Source organism: Lactuca saligna, chromosome 8 (assembly GCF_052625555.1).
Source record: "Lactuca saligna cultivar CGN05327 chromosome 8, ASM5262555v1, whole genome shotgun sequence".
Lineage (NCBI taxonomy): Eukaryota > Viridiplantae > Streptophyta > Magnoliopsida > Asterales > Asteraceae > Lactuca > Lactuca saligna.
In genome coordinates this window covers 153,106,034-153,130,986 of record NC_136424.1, presented here as the reverse complement: position 1 = coordinate 153,130,986, position 24,953 = coordinate 153,106,034, and the positions used below count along the sequence as shown (strand labels likewise).

Sequence of the window (24,953 nt, the reverse complement as noted above, 5' to 3'; positions counted from 1 at the left end):
AAATACTTAAAAAAAACAAAAAAATAAAAGAAATGAAAAGTGTGGCACCACACCCTTGGTGTGGCAAGAAACCACACTTGAGTGGTAAAAAGTGATATGGCGCTGATGTGGCGGGGGAGGGAGTGCGGTTTCGGTCGCACCACTCCCTCCAGCTTAAAAATGTTAAAAAAATTTATAGAATGCATAGGACATGTGGCCAAACATCAATGATGCATTAATGATGAAATCAGCATTCGAAAACTTTATTGTTCCTAAGCCGATACTAATTGAGGTCTTGTGCAAGAGGCCCTAGAGGTCAGAAATATCTTTCACTAATTGGTATGTATTACATTGGGAAATAATATTGAGAGTTGCAAACTTCAACGTCTAGAACGTAAGGTGATCAAGTGTAATTATTCTTCAAATTAGTTAAAGACTCATATATATATATATATATATATATATATATATATATATATATATATATATATATATATATATATATATATTATTCTTCAAATTAGTTAAAGACTCATATATATATATATATATATATATATATATATATATATATATATATATATATATATATATATATATATATATATATATATATATATATATATGTGTGTGTGTGTGTGTTGTTCTAGTAACTATGTTTACAAACAGGTGCTAAGGGTGTTGTGCTTTGGAATCCCAAGGAAAGCACAAAGTGACAATGAAGCTAAAGACTTGGTAGTAAATGTGATGATATTCAAAACAATGAGGACCAAAGGTCTAAACGAGGATGAGAATGGATCAAAAAGTGACATCCAGGTAAACATGGATCCAATGGATGAAGTAAAATGGGACGAGTCAGACTCCTTTGAGACACTGATGGACAAATACGAGTTCGTCCATAAGACTAATCTTAAGAATGTGAGTTCAAATATAACCTAAAATTTTGACTTAATTAGGTTATAAAAAAAGAAATTTGTATAATATAATTTTGTATAATTATGGAGGTTGTCAACTATGAGGTTTTTGGAAAAATACTCAAAATTAAGAGGGATCTTGTTTCGTACTTTGTTGATGTTCTAGTGAAAGCTTTTGAGACCAACAAAACAAAAGATTTGATGCGCGTGATCGTTACATTGGCACTTGTTGATATGAAAATGATAAAAAAAAAAAAAAAAAGTTTTTTTTTTTCAAAAAAATATGGCACAGCCGTGAAATTGATGTTTAATCTTCTTGGGCTAGGATGTTTCAAAGATTTCCTTCTGTTGCTATCATATTCGAGAGGTGATTAGGTTTGTCTAGTGGTTTCTATGATAGACATGGATTTTAGAGGAACAAGGGAAAACACTTTTTTGGTTGAGCGCAATAATAAAAAAATAAATTGTATTATTTTGTTTGACAAAGTTTATTGTATGTTTGAAGTTTAGAAACATATTCAAATTTTTTTGTGAAAATATTGATCACAAAACATACCCAAATATTAATTTTCATCCTATTCTTTTAAAATTTATGTTTTTTGTTTGATAAAGTTTATTGACAAAACAATTTCATTATTTTCATCCTATTTTTAAGTTTAGAAACATATTCAAATCTTTTTGTGAAAATATTGATCACAAAACATACCCAAATATTAATTTTCATCCTATTCTTTTAAAATTAATGTTTTTTGTGATCAATATTTTCACAAAAAGATTTAGATATGCTTCTAAACCTAAAACATAGGATGAAAATGATGAAATTGTTTTGTCAAAGTAACAAAATTTAAAACTTCAAACATACAATAAATTTCATCAAAAGAAAATAATACAATTTAATTCATTAGTATTCTAATCAACTAGAAAACCGTTTTCCCTCAGTCCTCTAAAAACCATGTCCATCATAGAAACCACTAAACAAACCAAATCACCTCCTGAATACGATAGTATTATCATAAAGAAATCCTTGAAACATCCAGGGCCAAGACGTTCACCCTCGATTTCAGGGTTATGCCATATTTTTCTCAATAAACCTTTTTATCATTTTTATATCAACAAGTGCCCGCGTGACCATGATGTGCATCAACTCATCAATATTGTGGGTCTTAAAAGCTTTCCCCGAACATCAACAAAGTAGGAAACAAGGTCACATCTAATATTGAGTATTTTTTTCAAAAGCCCCATACTTGACATCCTGCATAATTATAAAAAACTTATGTTATACAAATTTCTCTTTTTATAACCTAATTAAGCCATGATTTTAGGTTATATTTGAACTCTCCTTCTTAAGCTTACTCTTATGGACGAACTCGTATTTTCCCATCAGTGTCCCAAGGGAGTTTGACTCGTCCCATTTCACTTTATTCGATGGATCCAAGTTTACCTGGATGCCACTTTCTGATCCGTTCAAATCCTCGTTTGGACCTCCGGTCCTCATTGCTTCGAATATCATCATCACATTTATTACCAAGTCTTTAGCTTCATTGTTCGCTTGTGCTTTCCTTGGGATTCCAAAGCACAACATCGTTAGCACCTGTTTGTAAACGTAGTTATTAGAACAACATATATGAGTCTTTAATTTATTTGAAGAATAATTACACTTGGTCACCTTGTGTTGTAGACGTTGTGGTTTGCAATTCTCAGTACTATTTTCCAATGTAATACCACCCTGGTGAAATATATTTTTGGCCTTGGGACCTCTTGTGTACAAAACCTCAGTTAGTATCGGCTTGGGAACAACAAACGTTCTAAATGTTGATTTCATCATGTAACGACCCAAAATTTCAATAAAATGTAAACTTTTCAAAAACATTCCAATTCATTAAGTTATTACAAAAAGGTTTCCAATACATTTATTATCAGAGCATTCCCAGGTCCATATCATAAAACATAAACGCGAGGAGCGGTACGATCACGCCTTTGCCTTGCCACGGTCTCCTGAAGAACCTGAAAAACATTAAACCACAACTGTAAGCCCGAAAGATTAGTGAGATACCCCCAAAATACCAACCATATATACCATACACATAACATGCCATATCGAATCACAGAACAGCCATGCATATCGGGTCTACTGTGAGACTGGTCCGCCGTGTCGGGCCTTCAGTCCACCTGGTCTACCCTTCGAGTCCAGTCATGTCCCTCGAGTCTGCAGTATAGTTGGTCCACCCGCACCGGGCCTTCAACCCACCTGGTCCACTCTCTGAGTCTACAGTATGACTGGTCCACCCGCATCGGGCCTTCAGTCGGCCTGGTCCACTCTCCGAGCCTCGGTCCGTCTGGTCCGCCCTCGTGGGGCCTACAGCCTATCCGGACCGCTCGCTGGGCCTTCAGAACAACCGGTCCGCCCTGGGTATCTTGGCCTACAGCACGAAGTAGGACCCGCCTCAACCCAACTCCAGTCCAAACAACCATGTGCACATAATCATACAATCACATAACAATTCATATTCAGTCAAACCGATCTAGCAGATCACATAACACAACATACTCTAACAGGATACCGACCTAACCGGTTACTAGCATAGCATCATCCTATATACCAGGATACCGACCTTAACCATGTCTCCAACGAATACCATCCTAACTACCGGATGCAAACATATTAAAGCAATAACATAACAACAGATACCCGGATCTCAATCCGATAAAGGGCCGGCCTTGGTGCCTTAGACCCTGTTGATATAGTGAGGATAACTCACCTCGCAACTGTTGACTGAAAGGATAAGATCACGCTGCTGCAACCTCCGACCCGAACTCCAACACTGCCAATACCCAAAAGACTGAATATCATCAATAATTACTAAAATGCCCCATGAAATCAACTGGTCAACCCTTGGTCAAAAGTCAAAGTCAACCCCTGACCGACTCAACTCGCCGAGTCACCCCGAGACTCGCCGAGTCCAACAACTCTAAGTCCTTTCACACTCGACTCACCGAGTCATCCCTCGACTCACCGACTCACAGCTCAACCAGAAGAAAGGTTAGGACCTCACGACCAGACTCGTCGAGTCCAAGAATAGACTCGCCGAGTCCAAGGCTATCTGCAACCAACTCGCCGAGTTGTTCTTCCAACTCGCCGAGTTCCTGCCCATATTCAACCAACTCGCCGAGTTGTTCTTCCAACTCGCCGAGTTCCAGCCTATCTTCAAGCTACTCGCCGAGTACACCCTTGTGACTCGCCGAGTACTCCTAGATCTGAATCCATACAGAGGCTTTCCAAGACATGCAGAAGCTCTAAACCATAGATCTACTATTTTACAAGCCATCCATCACGTAAAGTAGCAATCTTTACGTGAATCCAAGGAGATCTAGACATTTACTCTCTAGGGATAGGGTTTGGGACAAGGTAGCTTCACCAATCACTCATCAACAAGGACTTTATGACATATAAGACCATTTCAAACCTAGATTTGAAGTAGCATCCTCAGATTCAAGCTTCTATCTCAATTTAGATGTCATATCAATCACCACACATGAACCCATGAAGAAAATAGCTTAAGAAAATGGTTCCTTACCCCCTAGAATGAGCCCAACCAACTGTAGATTCATGATCTCCCCCAAGCTTCATGATACAAGCCTCCAATCTTTAAGCTTAAAGCACCAAATATCTTTCTCCAAGCTCTAATTCACTCGATAATAGGGCTTCTTGAACTCAAGGAATGATAAGGAGGCTGGGGAAAAGATATGATGTTCTTTATATAGGGCTCAACCCTCGAAATCAGGGTTTTCCATACACAACGCCTACTCGCCGAGTCCAGCCTTGGACTCGCCGAGTTGACCACTTAACACGCGACCTGAGTCGCGACCCTACTCGCCGAGTCCACCCATGGACTCGCCGATTTGACCTTCAATTTTACACTTTTAGCCCTTCAACTCTTCTCTTGATATTTCGGGATGTTACAATTCTCCCCCACTTAAATTAGGCTTCGTCCTCGAAGCCTGCAATAACTCGACTCTAGAAATTCTCTCACATTACAACTCCTGGCATTAACCCAACCAGGCTCCTCAAAGCTCAACCATGGAACCCATAAACTCACTTTCTCCTTGCTCGCGGTGTCCTAACCACCGTCACAAGCCGGCCACCAGCTTTACCTTCTGATAACCACACAAAACAACTGAGTACCTCCCATGACGCAACACTGCTCCAAATCACATCCATCACTCGACTCATATGAGCTAAAAATAACTATGCACCACCGGATTCCCGATCCGGGTCCAACTCTATCCATTCCAAACTGACAGAAAAACACATTCTTCAGGGCAACTCCCATGATTTCTCCTCTTGCGATCACATGCACGTGCTGAACTAGCTCTGGCACCCTAGGGTTAGGAAAACTCATCCACTGACGACCCTCAAAACATCCCTCAGGTTGAACCACTGCTACGCAAGTCCTTCACCGAAATCAAGCTGGGAATCCAAAACTCCATCTCTGCATCCCTTATGAGCCTCTTGACTTTACACCCTCGGAATTTCTTTCCATAACCTCGTCAGACATCCAAACCGGATGTGATTCCATACCACCGCCGCACACACTGCGCCATAACCATAATTGGAACACCCCCAATCATAACTTCGCACTACTAATTCACTTCCGTGACTTACATTCCCTCTCGGAGCTACATTCCTTTCCCTTTTTCCTTACCAAGGAGATCCACTTGGCAGTCTTGACACTACCACAAATGCCACGGTGCTCACCCAATACTACACCGTTTCCTTATGGCATAACCGCCATCCCATACACCATACATACTCTGAATCCACTCGCGAAGACTCTCAAGTCCATGCTCGAATTCCTATCATAATCAATTTCTGGGGCCAGACCTTCTAACGCTAACATAACGCGACATACCCAAACCATTTCCCCGCACCGATCTAACAACACATGCAGAGTCTTCAATATGACTGGACCGCCGTACCCGGCCTTCAGCCAACTGGACCACTCTCGTAACCTTCAGTAGACCTGGACCGCCCTCCAGGGCCTTCAGTCTAGCTGGACCGTCCTCCGAGCCTTCGGTCTGACTGGTACGCCTTTTGGCCTTCAGTCTATCCGGACCGCTCAAATAGCAATCAACACTCCGAGTTACCTCTCCGGGAAATCCTCCCACGCATACTGTTCTAGCCCCCTAGGGGTTCTGAACTCTATCTCCATCATACATACTCGATCCCGGCCTGATCCCAGGCCCTTCACAATCAATGCCAGGTCTGTATCCCGCCCCGCACGCCCGCTACTCACCCATACCAGCCTGCACTCGGCTGAAAGAAATACCGTCGAAACCCAAGCAGCTAAACAATCTCTCAAGCCTATCGATCATCTAGAGAATTTCCAATTCTCCCCCACTTAGGGCACTGACTATCCACCACCGGTCGCTATCACCGACCTCCCAAAATAACCTTGCACAAGGCCCAACATATACACGCGAACTGATTCCCATTAGCACTAGCAACCTTCGCAAAAACACATTCCCACACTGATCAACCCGCTCGAAAGAAAACCCAATCTTCAACTATCCACACCTCAGAATGCAGTTGTTACCCGACATTCAAACCAGCGCCGCATCCACTAATAACCCTCACAAAAGACATCCAGCGAAAACCCGAAATACTAACCCATAACCAAGCCATAACCCCCAAAACCAAAGAATACAACACCGAAATCCACGCAACAATACTAGCAGATAAACAATACTCCACCATAATCATAAAATAATAAGACATCAAGAAAGGAACATACCCGCAGCTGCATTCGGCACTGCTCTGACCTCCTCTGCTGAAATTTGAAAAGCACGACCATGAGCCCTTGGGGGCTCCGCTCCACCCTAACCTTCTCCTGTGATCCTCAAAGTGGCCGGTGCTGGAGCCTACACCAGTCCTGCAACAAGCTGTGGGCAGTTGACCCTCAAGTGCCCAACCTGATGACAATGATAACAAATCCTCAAATCCCGAACCGGCGCTGACTGCCGACAATCCCTCACATAGTGCCCCTCCTTTCCGCACTTGCGGCAAGCACCACCGGACCGACAAACTCCGGTGTGACCCCTCCCACACTTCCCACAAACGTGGCTGCCCTGATCTCCCATCCTAGAATCAACGGTCTTAGACCGTTTCGTCGTCGGCTGCGACTGAACCGGAGCTTGCCTCATTTCACGCAACTGCAACTCAATCTCTAACTCACGCCGCCTGGCGGCCTCCTACAATTCCAACAAGGTCTCGCACCTCTGCGTGGACACAAACTGTCTGATATCCCTCTTTAGCATACTCAGATATCGGGACATTTGAGCCTGCTTCGAAGCGAACTCAGGGCAAAACATCACCCTCTCAGTAAACATCCTGGTGATTTCCGTCACTGACTCTGAATCCTGCATCAGCTCAAGGAACTCCTGAGTCAACCTCTCCCTCTCGACGTGCGGAACATAACGAGTGCAGAACATCTCTCTGAACTGATCCCATGAAACCGCAGCCCTCTGCGCATCCGAATATGACCCCGTGGTCAGTCTCCACCAATCCTTTGCCCCGAGCCTCAACAGGTTCAGAGCACACCTCACCCTCTAATCAGCAGTGCATGAACACGTGAAGAAACACCCCTCCACGTCTGATAACCACCTCATAGCAACGATGGGATCCTAAACTCCATCAAAGGTGGGAGGCTTCGTATTATCGAAGTCCCGATACTGAAAACCTCTACCCGCTCCTCCCCCTGCCGTTGTTACAGCCGCTGTAGTCGCCGCGGCAGCCGTCTCCGTGAGAGTCGCATAGCGCTCATCAAAATACTCCACCATGGCGGTCTTGATCGACCCAAACAGTTCCGGCAGCTCGGCCCGGAACAATGCAGCAACCTCATCATGCAGGATCTCACGAATCCTCGCATCCAACTCGCGCGTACTCATCTGACCGATAACCTCGGGCGGTACTGACCCGTCCGGAATTCCCTCTCCTGCACCCGATCCTGACCCGGATCTACTCCCAGCATGCCTCGAAATCTCCATACTGAAAATAAATCACCAAAATCTCAGACACTTCCCACTAACCCGAGAACCAACTCTCAACCCAACCCTAGAGGTCATGGTTTCCCTGATACGCGTATGGGTCCTATGCTTTCAGTAGTACGGGCCCATACTACCTTCCACACCTACCCATATTTGTATGAAGTACTACCACAATACCCTAGTGAAAACATACACTACAACGCTCTACCCTCACCACTAGAGGAACACTAGAAATCTCTCTCAAGGAAAACCCTAGGCTAACAGGCATCATAAATCAGACAACACTTCATGAAATCCTGAAGATCCCTATCCCAACACTAGCATGCTGTTCTATCAAGGCTCAATAAAACAAATATCATGTATGGTATTTTGGGGTTACTTACTGGCTCCGGCTGATCGTACCTCTACGTCCTCCTTTACTTATTTTGAAAACCGTTTTAATTTCTCTTTTGAAAACCCTCCTCGATTTGAGACTGGAGTCACACAAGTGTTCCTCCAATTCGCTCAAACCAAGGCTCTGATACCAACTTGTAACGACCCAAAATTTCAATAAAATTTAAACTTTTCAAAAACATCCCAATTCATTAAGTTATTACAAAAAGGTTTTCAATACATTTATTATCAGAGCATTCCCAGGTCCATATCATAAAACATAAACGCGAGGAGCGGTACGATCACGCCTTTACCTTGCCACGGTCTCCTGAAGAACCTAAAAAACATTAAACCACAACTGTAAGCCCGAAAGCTTAGTGAGATACCCCCAAAATACCAACCATATATACCATACACATAACATGCCATATCGATTCACAGAACAGTCATGCATATCGGGTCTACTGTGAGACTCGTCCGCCGTGTTGGGCCTTCAGTCCACCTGGTCCACCCTCCGAGTCCAGTCATGTCCCTCGAGTCTGCAATATGGTTGGTTCTCCCGCACCGGGCCTTCAACCCACCTGGTCCACTCTCTGAGTCTACAATATGACTGGTCCGCCCGCATCGGGCCTTCAGTCGGCCTGGTCCACTCTCTGAGCCTCGGCACGTCTGGTCCGCCCTCATGGGGCCTACACCCTATCCGGACCGCTCGCTGGGCCTTCGGAACAACCGGTCCGCCCTGGGTATCTTGGCCTACAGCACGAAGTAGGACCCGCCTCAACCCAACTCCAGTCCAAACAACCATGTGCACATAATCATACAATCACATAACAATTCATATTCAGTCAAACCGATCTAGCAGATCACATAACACAACATACTCTAACAGGATACCGACCTAACCGGTTACTAGCATAGCATCATCCTATATACCAGGATACCGACCTTAACCATGTCTCCAACGAATACCATCCTAACTACCGGATGCAAACATATCAAAGCAATAACATAGCAACAGATACCCGGATCTCAATCCGATAAAGGGCCGACCTTGGTGCCTTAGACCCTGTTGATATAGTGAGGATAACTCACCTCGCAACTGCTGACTAAAAGGATAAGATCACGCTGCTGCAACCTCCGACTCGAACTCCAACACTGCCAATATCCAAAAGACTGAATACCAATAATTACCAAAATGCCCCATGAAATCAACTGGTCAACCCTTTGGTCAAAAGTCAAAGTCAACCCCTGACCGACTCAACTCGCCGAGTCACCCCGAGACTCGCCGAGTCCAACAACTCTAAGTCCTTTCACACTCGACTCACCGACTCACAGCTCAACCAGAAGAAAGGTTAGGACCTCACGACCAGACTCGCCGAGTCCAAGAACAGACTCGCCGAGTCCAAGGCTATCTGCAACCAACTCGCCGAGTTGTTCTTCCAACTCGCCGAGTTCCTGCCCATATTTAACCAACTCGCCGAGTTGTTCTTCCAACTCGCCGAGTTCCAGCCTATCTTCAAGCTACTCGCCGACTACACCCTTGTGACTCGCCGAGTACTCCTAGATCTGAATCCATACAGAGGCATTCCAAGCCATGCAGAAGCTCTAAACCATAGATCTACTAATTTACAAGCCATCCATCACGTAAAGTGGCAATCTTTACGTGAATCCAAGGAGATCTAGACATTTACTCTCTAGGGCTAGGGTTTAGGACAAGCTAGCTTCACCAATCACTCATCAACAGGGAGTTTATGACATATAAGACCATTTCAAACCTAGATCTGAAGTAGCATCCTCAGATCCAAGCTTCTATCTTAATTTAGATGTCATATCAACCACCACACATGAACCCATGAAGAAAATAACTTAAGAAAATGGTTCCTTACCCCCTAGAATGAGCCCAACCAACTGTAGATTCCTGATCTCCCCCAAGCTTCCTGATACAAGCCTCCAATCTTCAAGCTTAAAGCACCAAATATATTTCTCCAAGCTCTAATTCACTCGATAATGGGGTCTCCTCACGAATTTAGGGCTTCTAGAACTCAAGGAATGATAAGGAGGCTGGGGAGAAGATATGATGTTCTTTATATAGGGCTGAACCCTCGAAATCAGGTTTTTCCATACACAGCGCCTACTCGCCGAGTCCAGCCTTGGACTCACCGAGTTGGCCACTTAACACGCGACCCTACTCGCCGAGTCCACCCATGGACTCGCCGAGTTGACCTTCAATTTTACACTTTTATCCCTTCAACTCTACTCTTGATATTTCGGGATGTTACACATCATTAATGCATCATTCATGTGTGGATGTTTAGCCCACATATCCAAGACATTCTGTAAATTTTTAAGAAATAGACAAATAAGTTTACTGAAAATTGTGAGATGGTTCGATGAAATTCATGAAATGTTCCCAATAACTTACAAACCTCGTCCATATTTTGATAGAAAATTACAGAAATTGTCTTAGTATAGAAAAAAAATTACAAAAACGATCTATGTAATTTACATAAATGGTCCTTATGCAAATTTATATTTACAGAAATGGTCTTTGAGTTTCTGAAAATTGCAAAAATGGTCCCTTCCTATTTGTTAATTTACAGAAACGATTTTTATGTTTAATAAAGTTATAGAAATGGTCCCTACCTGTTATCAAATTTTCAGAAATAGTCCATGTATTTCATAAATATTGTATTCTTTTCACAAAATTAGAGAAATAGTTCCTGCCTAAACGATAAAAGTACAAAAATTGTCATTACATTTCACAAAATTATAAAAATGTTCATTATCTAATAGCAAATTTAATGTTCCACTAGTTTTAAACAAAACATCATTTTTAACAAAAGATATTCAACTTATTGAATATACGTATATTTTCATTTTGAATTTTTTTTTTTTTAACAAAATATATTCAACTTGTTTTTAACAAAAGATAATTGACAATTTTCTCTTACAATATTACATATTTTATGTATTATAATGGCATATTTACAAAGTCTAATCAACATAATATGTACCATGTTTTGTGGTTTAAATTTTAAACCACAAAAAACACTACAAATACGGTTTTAGCTTTTTGAAAACTACCTAGTACAACTTAAACAAAATTATAAATCGCATAACATATAACATAAATGCATGTGGTTTGTATAGTTTTATAAACAACAATAGATCCGATCAATAACTAATTTTGGTTTAAATTGTTATTATATGGGCTTAATTTATTTATGTTTTGATATAATATAATAAAAATAAAATTTTGAGTAGATATCAAATACGGTGGATTACTAATGAATTGTATCTTTATAGTAGGCAGCTGTAAAGGATCTGATTTTTTTGGGGTCTATTTTTTTACTGTATATTATGTTTATATATTTATATAAAATAAAAAACTTCTAATAATGATAAGGACCTTTTTTTTCTGACTCTAAGTATTTGAGGATATTTAAATCTTTAGGACTTACCTTGTAGAATTAAAATGTATTGTGTTGTGTCCTCGACTCAAATATGGATATGAAGGATGAAGCTTAATTACTAATGTTTTATCGTTACTCAATGGTTTGTAATATCTTTTTATCAACACATAAAATAACCTTATAGCCTAATAGATAGTAATAATATATTAAAGATTTGATGGTTGAAAATTGTGGTTTGATTGGGGTATTTCTAAGTAATATTATAATAAATACTTTTTTAAGGTTTGTTTCAGAGTAAATTATACGAATCGTCCCTCGTTCAGTGTCAAAAAGCATCTTCAATCCCTATTTTCAAAAATTAATTCGGACCGCCCATGGTTTGTTTAAAACATGCACAGATCCCTCTATGCATAAAAAGACTCTATTCATAAAAAGACTGTTTTGCCCTTATTTATTTATTTTTTGATTAATTTATTAATTATTAATTATTAATCCATAAAAAGAAATTTTTTATTCCAGATGTACTTGAACACCATTCCAGTTCCTATCTGAAGGAGGTTCCTCATCGCCAACACCACCATCACATGATTCACACTATCCCTTACGATCAACACGCTCTACAACCTGCCTCTCAACCTGAAGTTTAGAAACCCTAACTGTCGATTGGGGATCTATTACGATTTATTTCGCCGTTTAAAGGGGAACAACCGGTGGTTCTTATGGTGGTGATAAACCAATGTTGTATTTCTATGTAGTTGGGAATCACCACCAGCATATATGCAACCTCCAATTCTGATTTTGCGGGTTCATCCCCACAAAAGAGTCGGACACAGACATTGTCTTCTTATTCTTCTACCTCCAATCGATCGCCATATGTATCTTCTTCCTGCTTTCGCTTCAATCGCGTATAGATCAAGAATTGGAGGTTAATGGGTAAAAAATCGTTAACATGGGATTTTCTTTTTCCGTATTTTTGTTTGCTTGATCACTAGTTTCATAAAGCTGCTGGCTTGGTTTAGCTGTTATGGTTAAGGTCATTTTCTATGGATGAAGGTTGATTCAGAGAAAATAAGGGGTTATGTTGGTTATAGTGCACTGTTGGGAATAACTAGAAATAAGGGTTAGTCGACTGTCTTTTTAAGAGAAAAAGAGGTGGTGATTGTATGACATGGTGATGATTAGTCATTTCTATGTTTTTTTATTTTATTTTGTATATTGTAGAACTATAAGAAAAATAATTTAAATAAAAAAGAGAATAAAATGACAACATAAACTAATGAAGGGATGAACTGTGTACATTTTAAACAAATAAAGGATGAAACGTGCCTTTTGACACCTGCATGAGAGACGATTTGTATAACTTACCTTATTTTTTTTTGCAAAGATTTTTGTTTATTTTACCCCTCAATAAATCATTGTCGACTATGCTTGCACTTGCTTACTGGTTCAGGTGAATTGTAAAAATATATTTTGGATACAATTTATTTAATCTTTTATTTTAGTAAACAACTTTCTAAAGTGATATAAACTCTTTTTTTAATATTTGAAATACACATAGTAAATATATTTTAAACCTCATGGAATATGTTTGTATGCAATTGTATTAGCGATATATCTTTATTTATTAAGAAGTGTATTTAGTTGTATAAAAATAATTATTAATCTTGAAAGTATTTAAAGGGTACTTGAGGTTGTGGTATTTTGTATTAGAATCATGGCCATTATGTGGTAGAAGGGTTTACAGATGCTGACTACAATGACGACACCTCAAGTAGACGATCAACTACAGGTTATTGTGTCTTTATTGGAATGAATATTGTTTCTTGGAAGAGTAGGAAGCAGAATGTAGTTTCTCGTTCGAGTGCATAGTCCAAGTATAAAGCTATATCATAGACAATTTGCGAACTCGTGTGGTGGCGTAATCTAGTTGGTAAGATTGGGTTTTCTTATTCAAAACCAATGACTATATGGTATGATAATAAGGTTGCCATTCATATGCTAGCAATCTAGTATTTCATGAGAAAACTAAACATATACAAGTGGATTGTCGTTTCACTCAAGAAAAGTAGAAGATGGAACGATCACAACTTCCCATGTCAAGACTAGGGGCAACTAGCTGATGCGTTTACCAAAACGTTACCTGGGAGTAGAATTAATTATTTTTGTAACAAGTTGGGCATGCTCAAGTGGGAGAGAATTGTAACGTCTGGTTCCTGGTACGCATTTAACTCTTTTATTTATTTATTTTAAAAGAGGGACTCGACGATTTGGTGGCCCTAACTCATCGAGTAGAACTAACTCGTCGAGTAGAGGGCAGGTTATGTGCGAGGTTTGAGCTATCTATTTGATGAGTCAAGAGCCCTCGACTCGACGAGTAGCTCGGCCAGAGTAAAACCCTAATTTTGGGGTTTTACATCCTATTTAAGCTCCTTAACCCTCACCCATTGGCATCATTTCCAGCCTCCTTGTCCCCAAACCCTAATCCCCGAAACCCAAGAGCTTTCCTTGAGTGTGTGAGCCATTTGGAGTGATCTTTGTACACTTTTGAAGCTTGTGAAAGAAGAAGAAGATAGAAGGCTCAATAGGGAAAGAGTAGATCCAGAAGCTATACTCCATTTGCTACGTTTTCTAGTAATCAAGTCTCTAACTTGATCATTCTTTTCTTATATCTATTTACTTCCATTTTATGAGGGTTTTTGGTTCAAGAACCTTGGTCTTTAGGATTTGGACGTCCTAATTGACTTATATTTCAGATCTGGGATCTAGGAGGGGTTCCATAGCATAAATGTGCAAACTTTATTACCATGGAAGCCCCATGCAAGCTTTTAAGCATTAAGATGGCCTTTTTATACCTAAAAGGCCATGCATGGAAGTAAGCTCGATACTTTACCTGATTAAATGGAATCTAGGACCTAGATCTAGGTTTTAATGCTTTGGTTTAGGATATTAAGGCTTTTTGGACAAGATCTGCGTCCTAAAAGAATTAGGGTTTTAGTTAACCCCTTCAAGAAGGGTTATCAACGGGTAAAGTTGGAAACTTTATCCTTAAAAAGATCATTTCCAATGAACAAGTGAAGTATGGACTTTGAATGTAGAGAATAGGGGCTTAATCTGTTAAGATGGCCAAACTGACAGAGGGACTCGTCGAGTCCATAAGGGAACTCGACGAGTCGGGTCGTGTTGTCCCGTTCCAACTTAAGGTAGAACTCGACGAGTCTATAGAGGGACTCGACGAGTTAATTCGCCAAGTCGCGACTATGAGCAACTTGATAGGACTCGATGAGTTAGAGGAACGAATCGGCGAGTTGAGTCCCAATTCCAGGATTTCTGAGTTAAAGAGCTCGACGAGTTGAAAGGTTAACTTGGCGAGTTAGTAAACCTAGAATGTTGACTTTGACCATGGGTAAAATGGTCATTTTACCCTTAGATAGATTTTTAGTTTTTGACTAAATGTTTTGTAACTGTAGCTGGGGAGTCGTTGGAGCAGCCATCAAAGATTCCTCACTTGAGATATCAGCAACCAGTTTGAGAGGTGAGTTTTCCTCCAGTAGGACCGGGTCGAAGGCATTAATGACGGCCTGTTCATGTATGTTAGCGTATGCCAGACTTTGGTCCGATGCCAGGGATAGCCCGATGTAGCTTATATGTTCCAGACTTCGGTCCGATACCAGGGCAAGCCCGAGGAATATTGTATGCTTGATGTCTTCGTGATTCTTGAATGTACTTGTTTGTATGTTCCGGACTTCAGTCCGATTTCGGGGCAAACCCGATGAAGAGTTAGCTTATCTGTCTTGTGTTATGTGTTCCGAACTTCAGTTCGATGTCGGGGCAAGACCGAGGAAGCTTTATATGTTATATATTTATGTGTTATGTGCAGGGGTGGACCTAGGGGTGGTCCATGGTGGCACCGGCAACCCCTAACTTTTCCGGCGGTAGTGGAAAAATTTTCAAAAATTTTCAAAAAATTTATTTTTTCTACGACTGTGCAATCCCTAACTCTCCCGTGCAACCCCTACTGTAAAACCCTGCGTCCGTCCCTGGTTATGTGTTTGTTGTTATGATATATGTATACTGGACTTCGGTCCAGTGCCGGGCGGGGACCGATGCAGTGGGCATGGCCTAGTATATGCTATTATGTGTTTATTGTATGGTATGTGGTAGTTTGGGGGAGCTCACTAACCTTCATGCTTACGGTTTTCAGTTTTTGGTTTTAGGCACTTCTGCTAACAAAACGAAGGGCTCGGGATGATCGCATGACACACGCCATAATTTTCTAGCTTGGGATATTTCACTCTGATTTTGATACTTTGACAGTTGTTATGTTATTTTTGAGATACATGGTTTATGATGTTTATATGTTGATGATATTCATGGTTTTAATAACGATTTAAAAACAAAATGTTTGGACCGTATTTTTGGGATGTTTCATAAAGTTTACCAAAAGCCACAAGTTCCCTAACAAAATGATCTCTAGGTCAATGTGTTTGGCACGTTTGTGAGAAACGAGATTCCGAGTCATGAACATGGCACTTTTATTATCACATAGCAGTTTAGGCCAATTTGGAGGAACAACATGAAGTTCAACTAAGAGGTGAGTGATCCAAACTATTTCAACTACTGTGTTTGCCATAGCTCGATACTCTAACTCACAACTTGATCGGGAAACAGTAGGTTGTTTATTGGCACTCCAACATATGAGATTTCCACCAAGAAAATTTGAATATAATTCTAGATTATTATCTAATAAGGGTATATGAGGAAACGTTATTTTATGATATTAAGTGTGTATCCCATTGGCCAATATTATGATTTCTATTGATTTCTTCCTTGTAAAGAAGGGTTTATGTCGATTAACATACCTTAAATGTGGTAAGTAGTATATAACCACCATAATCTAACCCCCCCTCCCTTTATATCAAAATGTGTTACACACATTATAAAATCAATATTAAAAAAATGATAATAAAAATAAAACAATAATGACAAAAAAAAACATTATAATTTTTTTTATGAAAAAGACAAATGATATATACAAAAGGCCAATTTAACAAGTAACTAGTCGGCGACAAAAGAAATATAACAAATACAAAGTATTAAGCAAGTTAAAAATATAAGAAGAGAAACACTCCACTCCACTCATTTAATCTCTTTTATCTCTTTTTTCTTAACCCGCATTATAACTTATTACTCATTAGCGATAAGTAGTACACTCATTGAAAACCAAAAGGAAAATGAAATAATTTTTTTTTGTTTTTCATTCTCTATATAAGTAGTGCACTCATTAAATAGGCCATTAATGAAAAATAAAAATGATATATTATCATGTTACTCAATACATAAAGTTTCATCTCATGGCCAAACCATAAATGGCACTACAAATTAAACCATGAATTTAATATCTTATATTCCACGTCATCATTATCAACCACCCTTCACAAGAGTGCATAATATTATTTTATAAGAGCTTCAACATGTATCACTTGCACATTACTATTGGCGTGTGCATCAGGTTAGGTTGGATTGTAAATATTAAATAATGGGGCAAAAAGTAAATCAATCTGTAGGTTTAATAATTCTAAAACAAATCGTAATGACGTAAACCATTTACATATAGATATTAGTAGTTTTTATTCATTTGAAAAACACTAACTTAAAAAATATATCGTTTTAAGTTAAAAGTAAAGGTGTTTGGGATTGCTTATGTTCTAAAAATGTTGTTAGCTTATGCATCACTAAAACGGAATTTAAAAGAAAATAGTTTATAACTTATCTATACCAAATGTAATAAATTGCTTTTTCCCCTTTTTGTGTTTTATAATTGTTTGCATGTGGTAAAAAGTCCAAAAAGAATTTTTAAGATCATCTCCCATCAGACGATTATTTTTATGTAAAATAAAGTTTAAAATGGTTCATTTGAACCACTCTAAACTCTTCTTTTGCATTCTAAAAATAAAGTGTATAAAGATTGTATAATTTTCATTTCAATTTTATAACATCTTTATTTCTCTATTTGTAAAATGTAAAATAAAATTGGGATGATTGCCTTTATTTTATTTTACACTCTATAAATAAAATATAGTGACAAAAATAGAAGTTGGAGATGATGTTAGAGTGCACGGTGTGGGCACGTTATCGGCCGTTATTGCTTATGTAGAGCTGTCTTAACGACATGGTAACGAGAGGAACCCCCCCCCCCCCCCCCCCCCCGGCGCGGGCCCATTATGTTATCCAACGTTATCTGTACAACTACCTGCAAAGCGATTTTTTTCATTTGATGGTCAAAATAACTATTATCAAACGCTTAAAATAAAAATAAAATAAAAAACGAAAAATTATCTGTTAACTTTTACATATAAACACACATATACACAACATTTTTACCTATAACATTCATTTTTTTCTCCCACTGTTTAAAAAATCAATCCCCTTTTCAACCGAACAAAGCCAAAACACTCATCCACCAAACACAAACGCACAAGCAAACATAATCGCTCCGATCAGATTTGCACAGTATAAGAACTACATGAATCTACTCAACACTCAAAACTCACCACAAATACCATTCCAATGAAGCTATTTTAATCCCACTTCACCCCTATGCAATGCAGTTTCCTACATCACCTTACATGCAACAAAACTCAAATATACAACAAAACCTTTGACAAATTTTCAGACTACCGATGAAGATTTAGCGCCCTGAGATTTGGAAGTGTTTCGAATGATGAAGGAGAAGATCCGGAAAAGATATTTGGATTATGACCATCGTTTTTGTTTTTAAATAGGACTATCGTTTTATGTTTTTAAATTAGGATTTCGTAATTTTTTTCTTGTAATGTTATTTTTAGTATTTAAAAGTTATGTTTAATTTAAGATTTATTTAAATAACATTTTTATTAATTATATTTCTTTTTACAAATATTAAAACATAAATCGAAAAAATGATGACATAAAAAAAAGTGAGCGTTATAACATGTTATAATATGTTGTCAATTTACTCAATTGATGTAACAATACCATGAGTGACATTGCATGTGAGGTGATACATTTTTATATGTAATAACACCATAGGTGACATTGTATGTGAGATGATACATTTTTAATGTGATAAGAGTCTTAACATGTTGTCAATATCCATCACTCAACTATTAGTTAAAAAAAAAGATAAAAATAAGGCTATTGATTTATATACAATACTTTTAAGGGCGAAAACAAGGTTAAATTAATAAATTCATTAAATTGATTTTCAATAAACAATTTCAAATAAGTGAAAGAAACATATAAAAATCTTTTATTTAAATAAAATATCATTTTTTGGTACAACCTGAATAAGTTAATAAGCAATTTAATTAAGAGTAAATTACACGAATGTTCCCTATGGTTTAGGGTAATTTGCGTGTTTGGTTCGTAACTTATTTTATTTTTTAATTCGGAAGGTCCCTACTATTTGTTTTTGTTACGCATTTGGTCTCAGTCTTACCAAAAAAAATATTTTACCCTTGATTTTTTAGTTTATTTAAATAAACAGACCCCTAACCATACCCCCTCACATTACCTTACCTACCCCACCATATTTCTCCATTGAAATAATAGTTTGTTTAGGTAAGAGAGGGATCAAACGTGTAACAAAAACAAACAACAGAGATCAAACGTATAACAAAAACAAATACTAGATATTTTCCGAGTTAAAAAATAAGTTAGAGATCAAACGCACAAATTACCCTAAACCATAGGGACCATTCGTTTAATTTACTCTTTAAATAAACAATCCTAACACGTCAAAATAATAATAATAATAATAATAATAATAATAATAATAATAATAATAATAATATTGTTTTTGTGTTAAACCCAAATAAATATAAATGTTCTAAGAAAAAAAAATACTACTTAACACAGTAACTGGTTTAAAGAAAATATAGAACCGAACAAAAACATTGGTTGTAATAGATATTTTGGTTAAAAAAAAAGTAAATGATATCATTTGAATAATTTGGTTTCTAAATATGAAATCGAATGCATAAAATTTTTAGAATCAAAACTAAAAACACAAGAAATAAAACACTTGTTGAATTTTGCAATATATATAGTAACAAAAACATTCTAATAATTTATATATAAAACTAAAGCAAATAACACCATTTTGAAACAATAAAATTTTATATAAAATTCTCAAGTGATGAACTAAATATATATATTTTATAAAGATGGCATTGTATTAAGATATGGTTTGATTAATTTTTTATTATAAAAAGACCAATCTAACAAAAAATTTCTGATTTTCTTAAAATTTTTTTTCAATATAGGCTTTTGGATACAACTTAATTTCAGTTTTTTTATCATTTTACAAACAGCCATACTTATAAATATACGGGAACTCATAAAGATTTAAATTAAAACCTAGAAAAAAAACTTTTTCTATTTATGATGTTATGATTTACTTTCCTATAGTATGAACGTGTTTCACAACAAACTTTAAAATAAAAGAATTAAAGAAAAACTTCATTGAAAAATATGATCTTAAAGTTTTATTTTAAAATAAAATGTTAATAATCCAAAAACTGCTTTTAAGTAGTTTTTGAAAGTTTTTAAATTTTTTTTTATATTAACTTATATTTTTCAAAATTTTACTGTTACTATTACCAAACAATTCTACACAAATAAAATCTCTCAAACAATTTTATACAAATAAAATCCACAAATTTAACTTTTGATTACAAAATAGTTTACTACTATCAGTTAACCACTACATGATAAACCTATCTTATATTAGTTGATATTTAGTTGGCACTTGATATTTTCTTGATGGAGAGATTTGAAGAGAGAAAGAATAATTGAGGCTGAAAAGGGAAAGGAAAAAAGAAGAAAACAAAGAAGAAAAAAGAGTGAAATGTGGAGAGAGCCTTGTATGAAAGGCCACACAGACCTACTATAACAATCAACTATCTCCATCTCTCTCTCTCTCTCTCTTCCTTCTTCCCAAAATCAACCTTTTTTCCCAAATTTCTCAACCATCTGGACGCATTCCTCTCAAATTTATCCTAACAAACAGAAAGGAACTTCAAATTCTTTGAATCGTTTCTTCGATCAACTGTATATTGCAGATCAGCCCATCGATCAATCAATTAAAATTAATCATGTCGTGTTCATCGTCATCTGGGTCGGAGGAGGAAGATGAGGACTTGGATTGCTACAGGAAAGGAGGCTACCACGCAGTTAGAGTCGGCGATACGTTCTCCGGCGGTCGATACGTCGCTCAACGGAAACTCGGATGGGGACAGTTCTCCACCGTTTGGCTTGCTTATGATACCCAAACATCTGTAAGTTTTTCCATTTTCTGCTCGATCACATACCAATTTTTGCTCCTTAATCTGTGATCGATGTGTTTTTTAATTTTTTTTAACCTAATGATCATTCGTTATTGCAAACGAGTTTATAACTTCCTGTAGAACTCCGTATAGGATGTAATCCTTTTATTAACGGTTACAAAATGTAGATCATTCGTTATTTCCAAAGTAAAAATTATTATTTTTGATCTGCATCTGTAATTAGAATGTTTTCCTTATGATTTTACTTCTTTCCCTTCATGGCTGTTGCATTTGATTCGAGTAAATGCTACTTAATCTGAGAAATTTAGACTAATATCAGATGTGTGTTCTTGATTGGAGTTCATTTGGTTCTTAATCAAGAACTAAAGTATACTTTTACCTACTTAGGGTATTAAGTTATACATCTATGTAGCAAGATTTAGACTTTCTTCAATCTTAAACAAGCATAGTTGGACAAGCTTTCTAGGGCTATTTTGGATGATGATGAAGAGGAGGGCACTCACGTCTTTTGCACAGACGAGAGATTGAGATAAGAGGGTGAGTCTATGTCAATGTCCATCCTTGTTTCACCTTTTTGGGTAGGACAAAAATTGCAATATTTTGTTCCATTGTCATCCAATGCACTCTAAAGTCTAAACACAGTACAACTTGTTTTGTGTCCTATTATGTGTAACAGATCATGCGTTTAGCATAAGAGCCAGAAAGTAGAAATCTTTATGGAAACTTTAGTTTAAGATCGAGAGGATTCATAAGGTTCAAGAATTTGATTCATATTTTTATATATCATGAGCTTGCAATAATTTCAATAGTTCAAAGTATATCTACTCAACCCCTAAAAGAAATTTGGTATGAAGGAAAGGTGATCCATAGGATATTTTACCTGTTACCGGTCTAACCCATTAAAACATGGTCTCATAATTCATGTCATTTGCGTAAATTGGTAAAAAAAAAAAAATTAATAATAGGGTAAAAAATGAAACATTTTTGCAAAAATGTATGGGTGTCACGTCATTAGGTAACCGATTCTTTGTTTAAATGTTGCATATTTTGATCCTAGAAAGAAAAGTGCTTACATATATATATATATATATATATATATATATATATATATATATATATATATATATATATATTTTTTTTCTAAAACACACTTTGTTAAATAAATTGGGAAAAGGTGAGAAGTTGTTGCATGAGTGCATGCACATTTAACCCCTGATTTTAATGTCTGAAATAATATTTAGTCGTAAGCCAAATACATTGATATTCCTTTATCATCTAAAAATCTATGATCATGTCATTTTCTCACCTATGATTCTTATCATTTATATTAGGGCTAAATGCAATACTTCCAATTTTTTCTTACAAAGGCATTGCATTTAGGAAAGTCTCCCCAATGAGAGTAAGATGCTATAATAAACAAATAAATGATAGTAAATGCGATTCATATGTTCCCAACTTATCAATTATATTAGGGCTAAGTTCAAGAAATAGCAAAATACTTCCATTTATTTACTTATTATAACGTCCTACATCCAAATCTTTCTATTACAACATCGTACTTCCATTCTTTTCCTTATTACCTCAACAAATCTACCCAATTATAGCACTCAAAATGTTTTATATTTCGATGACATTTCTATAATAGGAAAATAAAAGTAAAACACTATAATAAACAAATCAACAAAACCATTCTAACCTAAATCTTTTCCCATCTTGTAGAAATACGTTGCACTCAAGATCCAAAAAAGCGCACCCGAATTTGCCCAATCCGCCCTCCACGAAATCCAAGTCCTATCCACACTTACCGAAAACGACCCTGAAAACAAAAAATGTGTTATAAGATTACTTGACCATTTCAAACACACAGGTCCAAACGGTCAACACCTGTGCATGGTCCTCGAGTTTCTCGGCGACAGTATTCTCCAATTAATCCGATACAATCGTTACAAAGGCCTTCCTTTAAACAAAGTCCGCGAAATTTGCAAATGCATACTAACTGCACTCGATTACATCCACCGTGAACTCAACATCCTCCACACTGACCTAAAACCCGAAAACATCCTCCTAATTTCCACAATTAACCCTTCAAAAGACCCCATCAAGTCAAAAACTGAGCCCGTGTTGAACAAGGTAGAGGGGAATGTGAACGGTGGGGTGGCGCTTAATGCCATTGAGAAGAAGTTAAAGCAACGGGCGAAAAGGGCGGTCGCGAGGATATCTGCGAGAAGGATATCGATGGGAGGGGTAAAAGCGGAAAAAGCGGAAAGATGTGTTGATGGGATTGATTTTAGGTGTAAAGTTGTTGATTTTGGGAACGCGTGTTGGGCGAGTGCACCGATGGCGGAGGAGATACAGACGAGACAGTACAGAGCTCCGGAGGTGGTTTTGCAGTCCGGGTATTCGTTTGCAGTTGATATGTGGTCGTTTGCGTGTACCGCGTTTGAGCTTGCTACCGGGGAGATGATGTTTGCTCCCAAACCAGGACAAGGGTTTAGCGAAGATGAGGTATTTTGAATTCCATAGTAAGAAATAGCAGCGTACTTTTATATTTATTTATTTTGTTATATTTATAGCAACCTACTTTGAGTTTTTCTTATTAGGACATTATTATACTTTGAAAAAACTACCCAATTATGTTTATAGTAATGAAAGTTGCTTTGTTTTTGGATTTGTATTATTGCTATAATTGGGTAGATTTTTCAAAGTACAATGTCTTAATAAAAAAAAAGATTAAAAATACATTGTTGGAAATTGTAATTGATTGTGTGTGTGTGTGCAGGATCACCTTGCATTGATGATGGAATTGCTTGGAAAGATACCCCGAAAGGTAAAAACCGTATTAGAATCCATGTAATCGTTCTCAACTTGTTTGAATCGGAGATTCCAAAGGAATTGGAATGTGAGATTCCATTCCGTGAGGCATTTGGTTGGCAAGCGAATGAAATTGAATCCAAAACTCATCTAATTTTTCTTGTTAAGTTACATTCCATTTTTCCTGCCAACCAAACATGCGAAAGATAAGGATTCTTTCAGATTCCAGTTCCTTTCACGGATTCCATTCCTTCTATTAACTAAATTTATATTTTTTTAACGTGTAAAACCAGATAGCAGTCGGAGGACTTCGATCCAAAGAGTATTTTGACCGATATGGTGACCTAAAAAGAATCCGTAGAATAAAAAATACGCCTCTAAATCGGTTACTTTCTGACAAATTCAAATTATCGGTGAATGATGCCCGCGAATTTGCCGATTTCTTGATTCCGATTCTTGATTTTGCACCCGAAAACCGACCGACAGCCGAGCAGTGTTTGAAGCATCCGTGGCTAAACAAAACTCCGGAATCCGGGATTGACAAGGTGGATGGTGAGATGGGAAAACTTCAAATTAAGGGTGGAAAGTGAAACATTAATGGATTGTTATGATAGTATAAGTATAGTGTCACGATTGTTTTTTGTTTATTTGGTTTATAAATATATAAATATTTATTGCTTTTTATTTTGTGAACGGAAATAATGTTTGCTTATTGTTTAAAAGTCGAGTAAGATGTAATGTGGATGATTGTTACACAATTAGAGAAAGTTTTAACAATTTAAACATTTGCATTTTAGAATATGTTATGTTCATCGGGTAATAATCAGAACTAGAACCGCAATTGATGTCAATTAACAAAAATCGAAGCTTTTTGTCCCTCCCAAAAAGAGTAACAATTTTATACTTAGTTATTGATCTTTCATGTGTAAAAAGACACAAATACCCTTGTCATTGAAAATGGATTGTATGATTTTGTATCAGGTGTAGGGTAACAAACACAAAGTTTTGAATAGGGTCCATGGAAATTGGAATATAACTCAAGTGAGCATGGGTGGGGTGGTAGGGCACTATAAGTGTTGTAAGTTGTAAGTTGT

General features: G+C 37.4%; 1 protein-coding gene across 1 annotated transcript; it reads left to right on the top strand.

Moving 5' to 3' along the window:
• Window positions 1–20,581: 20,581 nt before the first annotated feature.
• Window positions 20,582–24,658, top strand: LOC145009175 (uncharacterized). Its single transcript, XM_078967854.1, has 4 exons — window positions 20,582–21,039; window positions 22,768–23,553; window positions 23,828–23,875; window positions 24,153–24,658. The coding sequence occupies exons 1-4, from the start codon at window positions 20,857–20,859 to the stop codon at window positions 24,447–24,449; spliced, it is 1,314 nt and encodes a 437-aa protein (XP_078823980.1). The 5' UTR covers window positions 20,582–20,856; the 3' UTR covers window positions 24,450–24,658.
• Window positions 24,659–24,953: the final 295 nt, after the last annotated feature.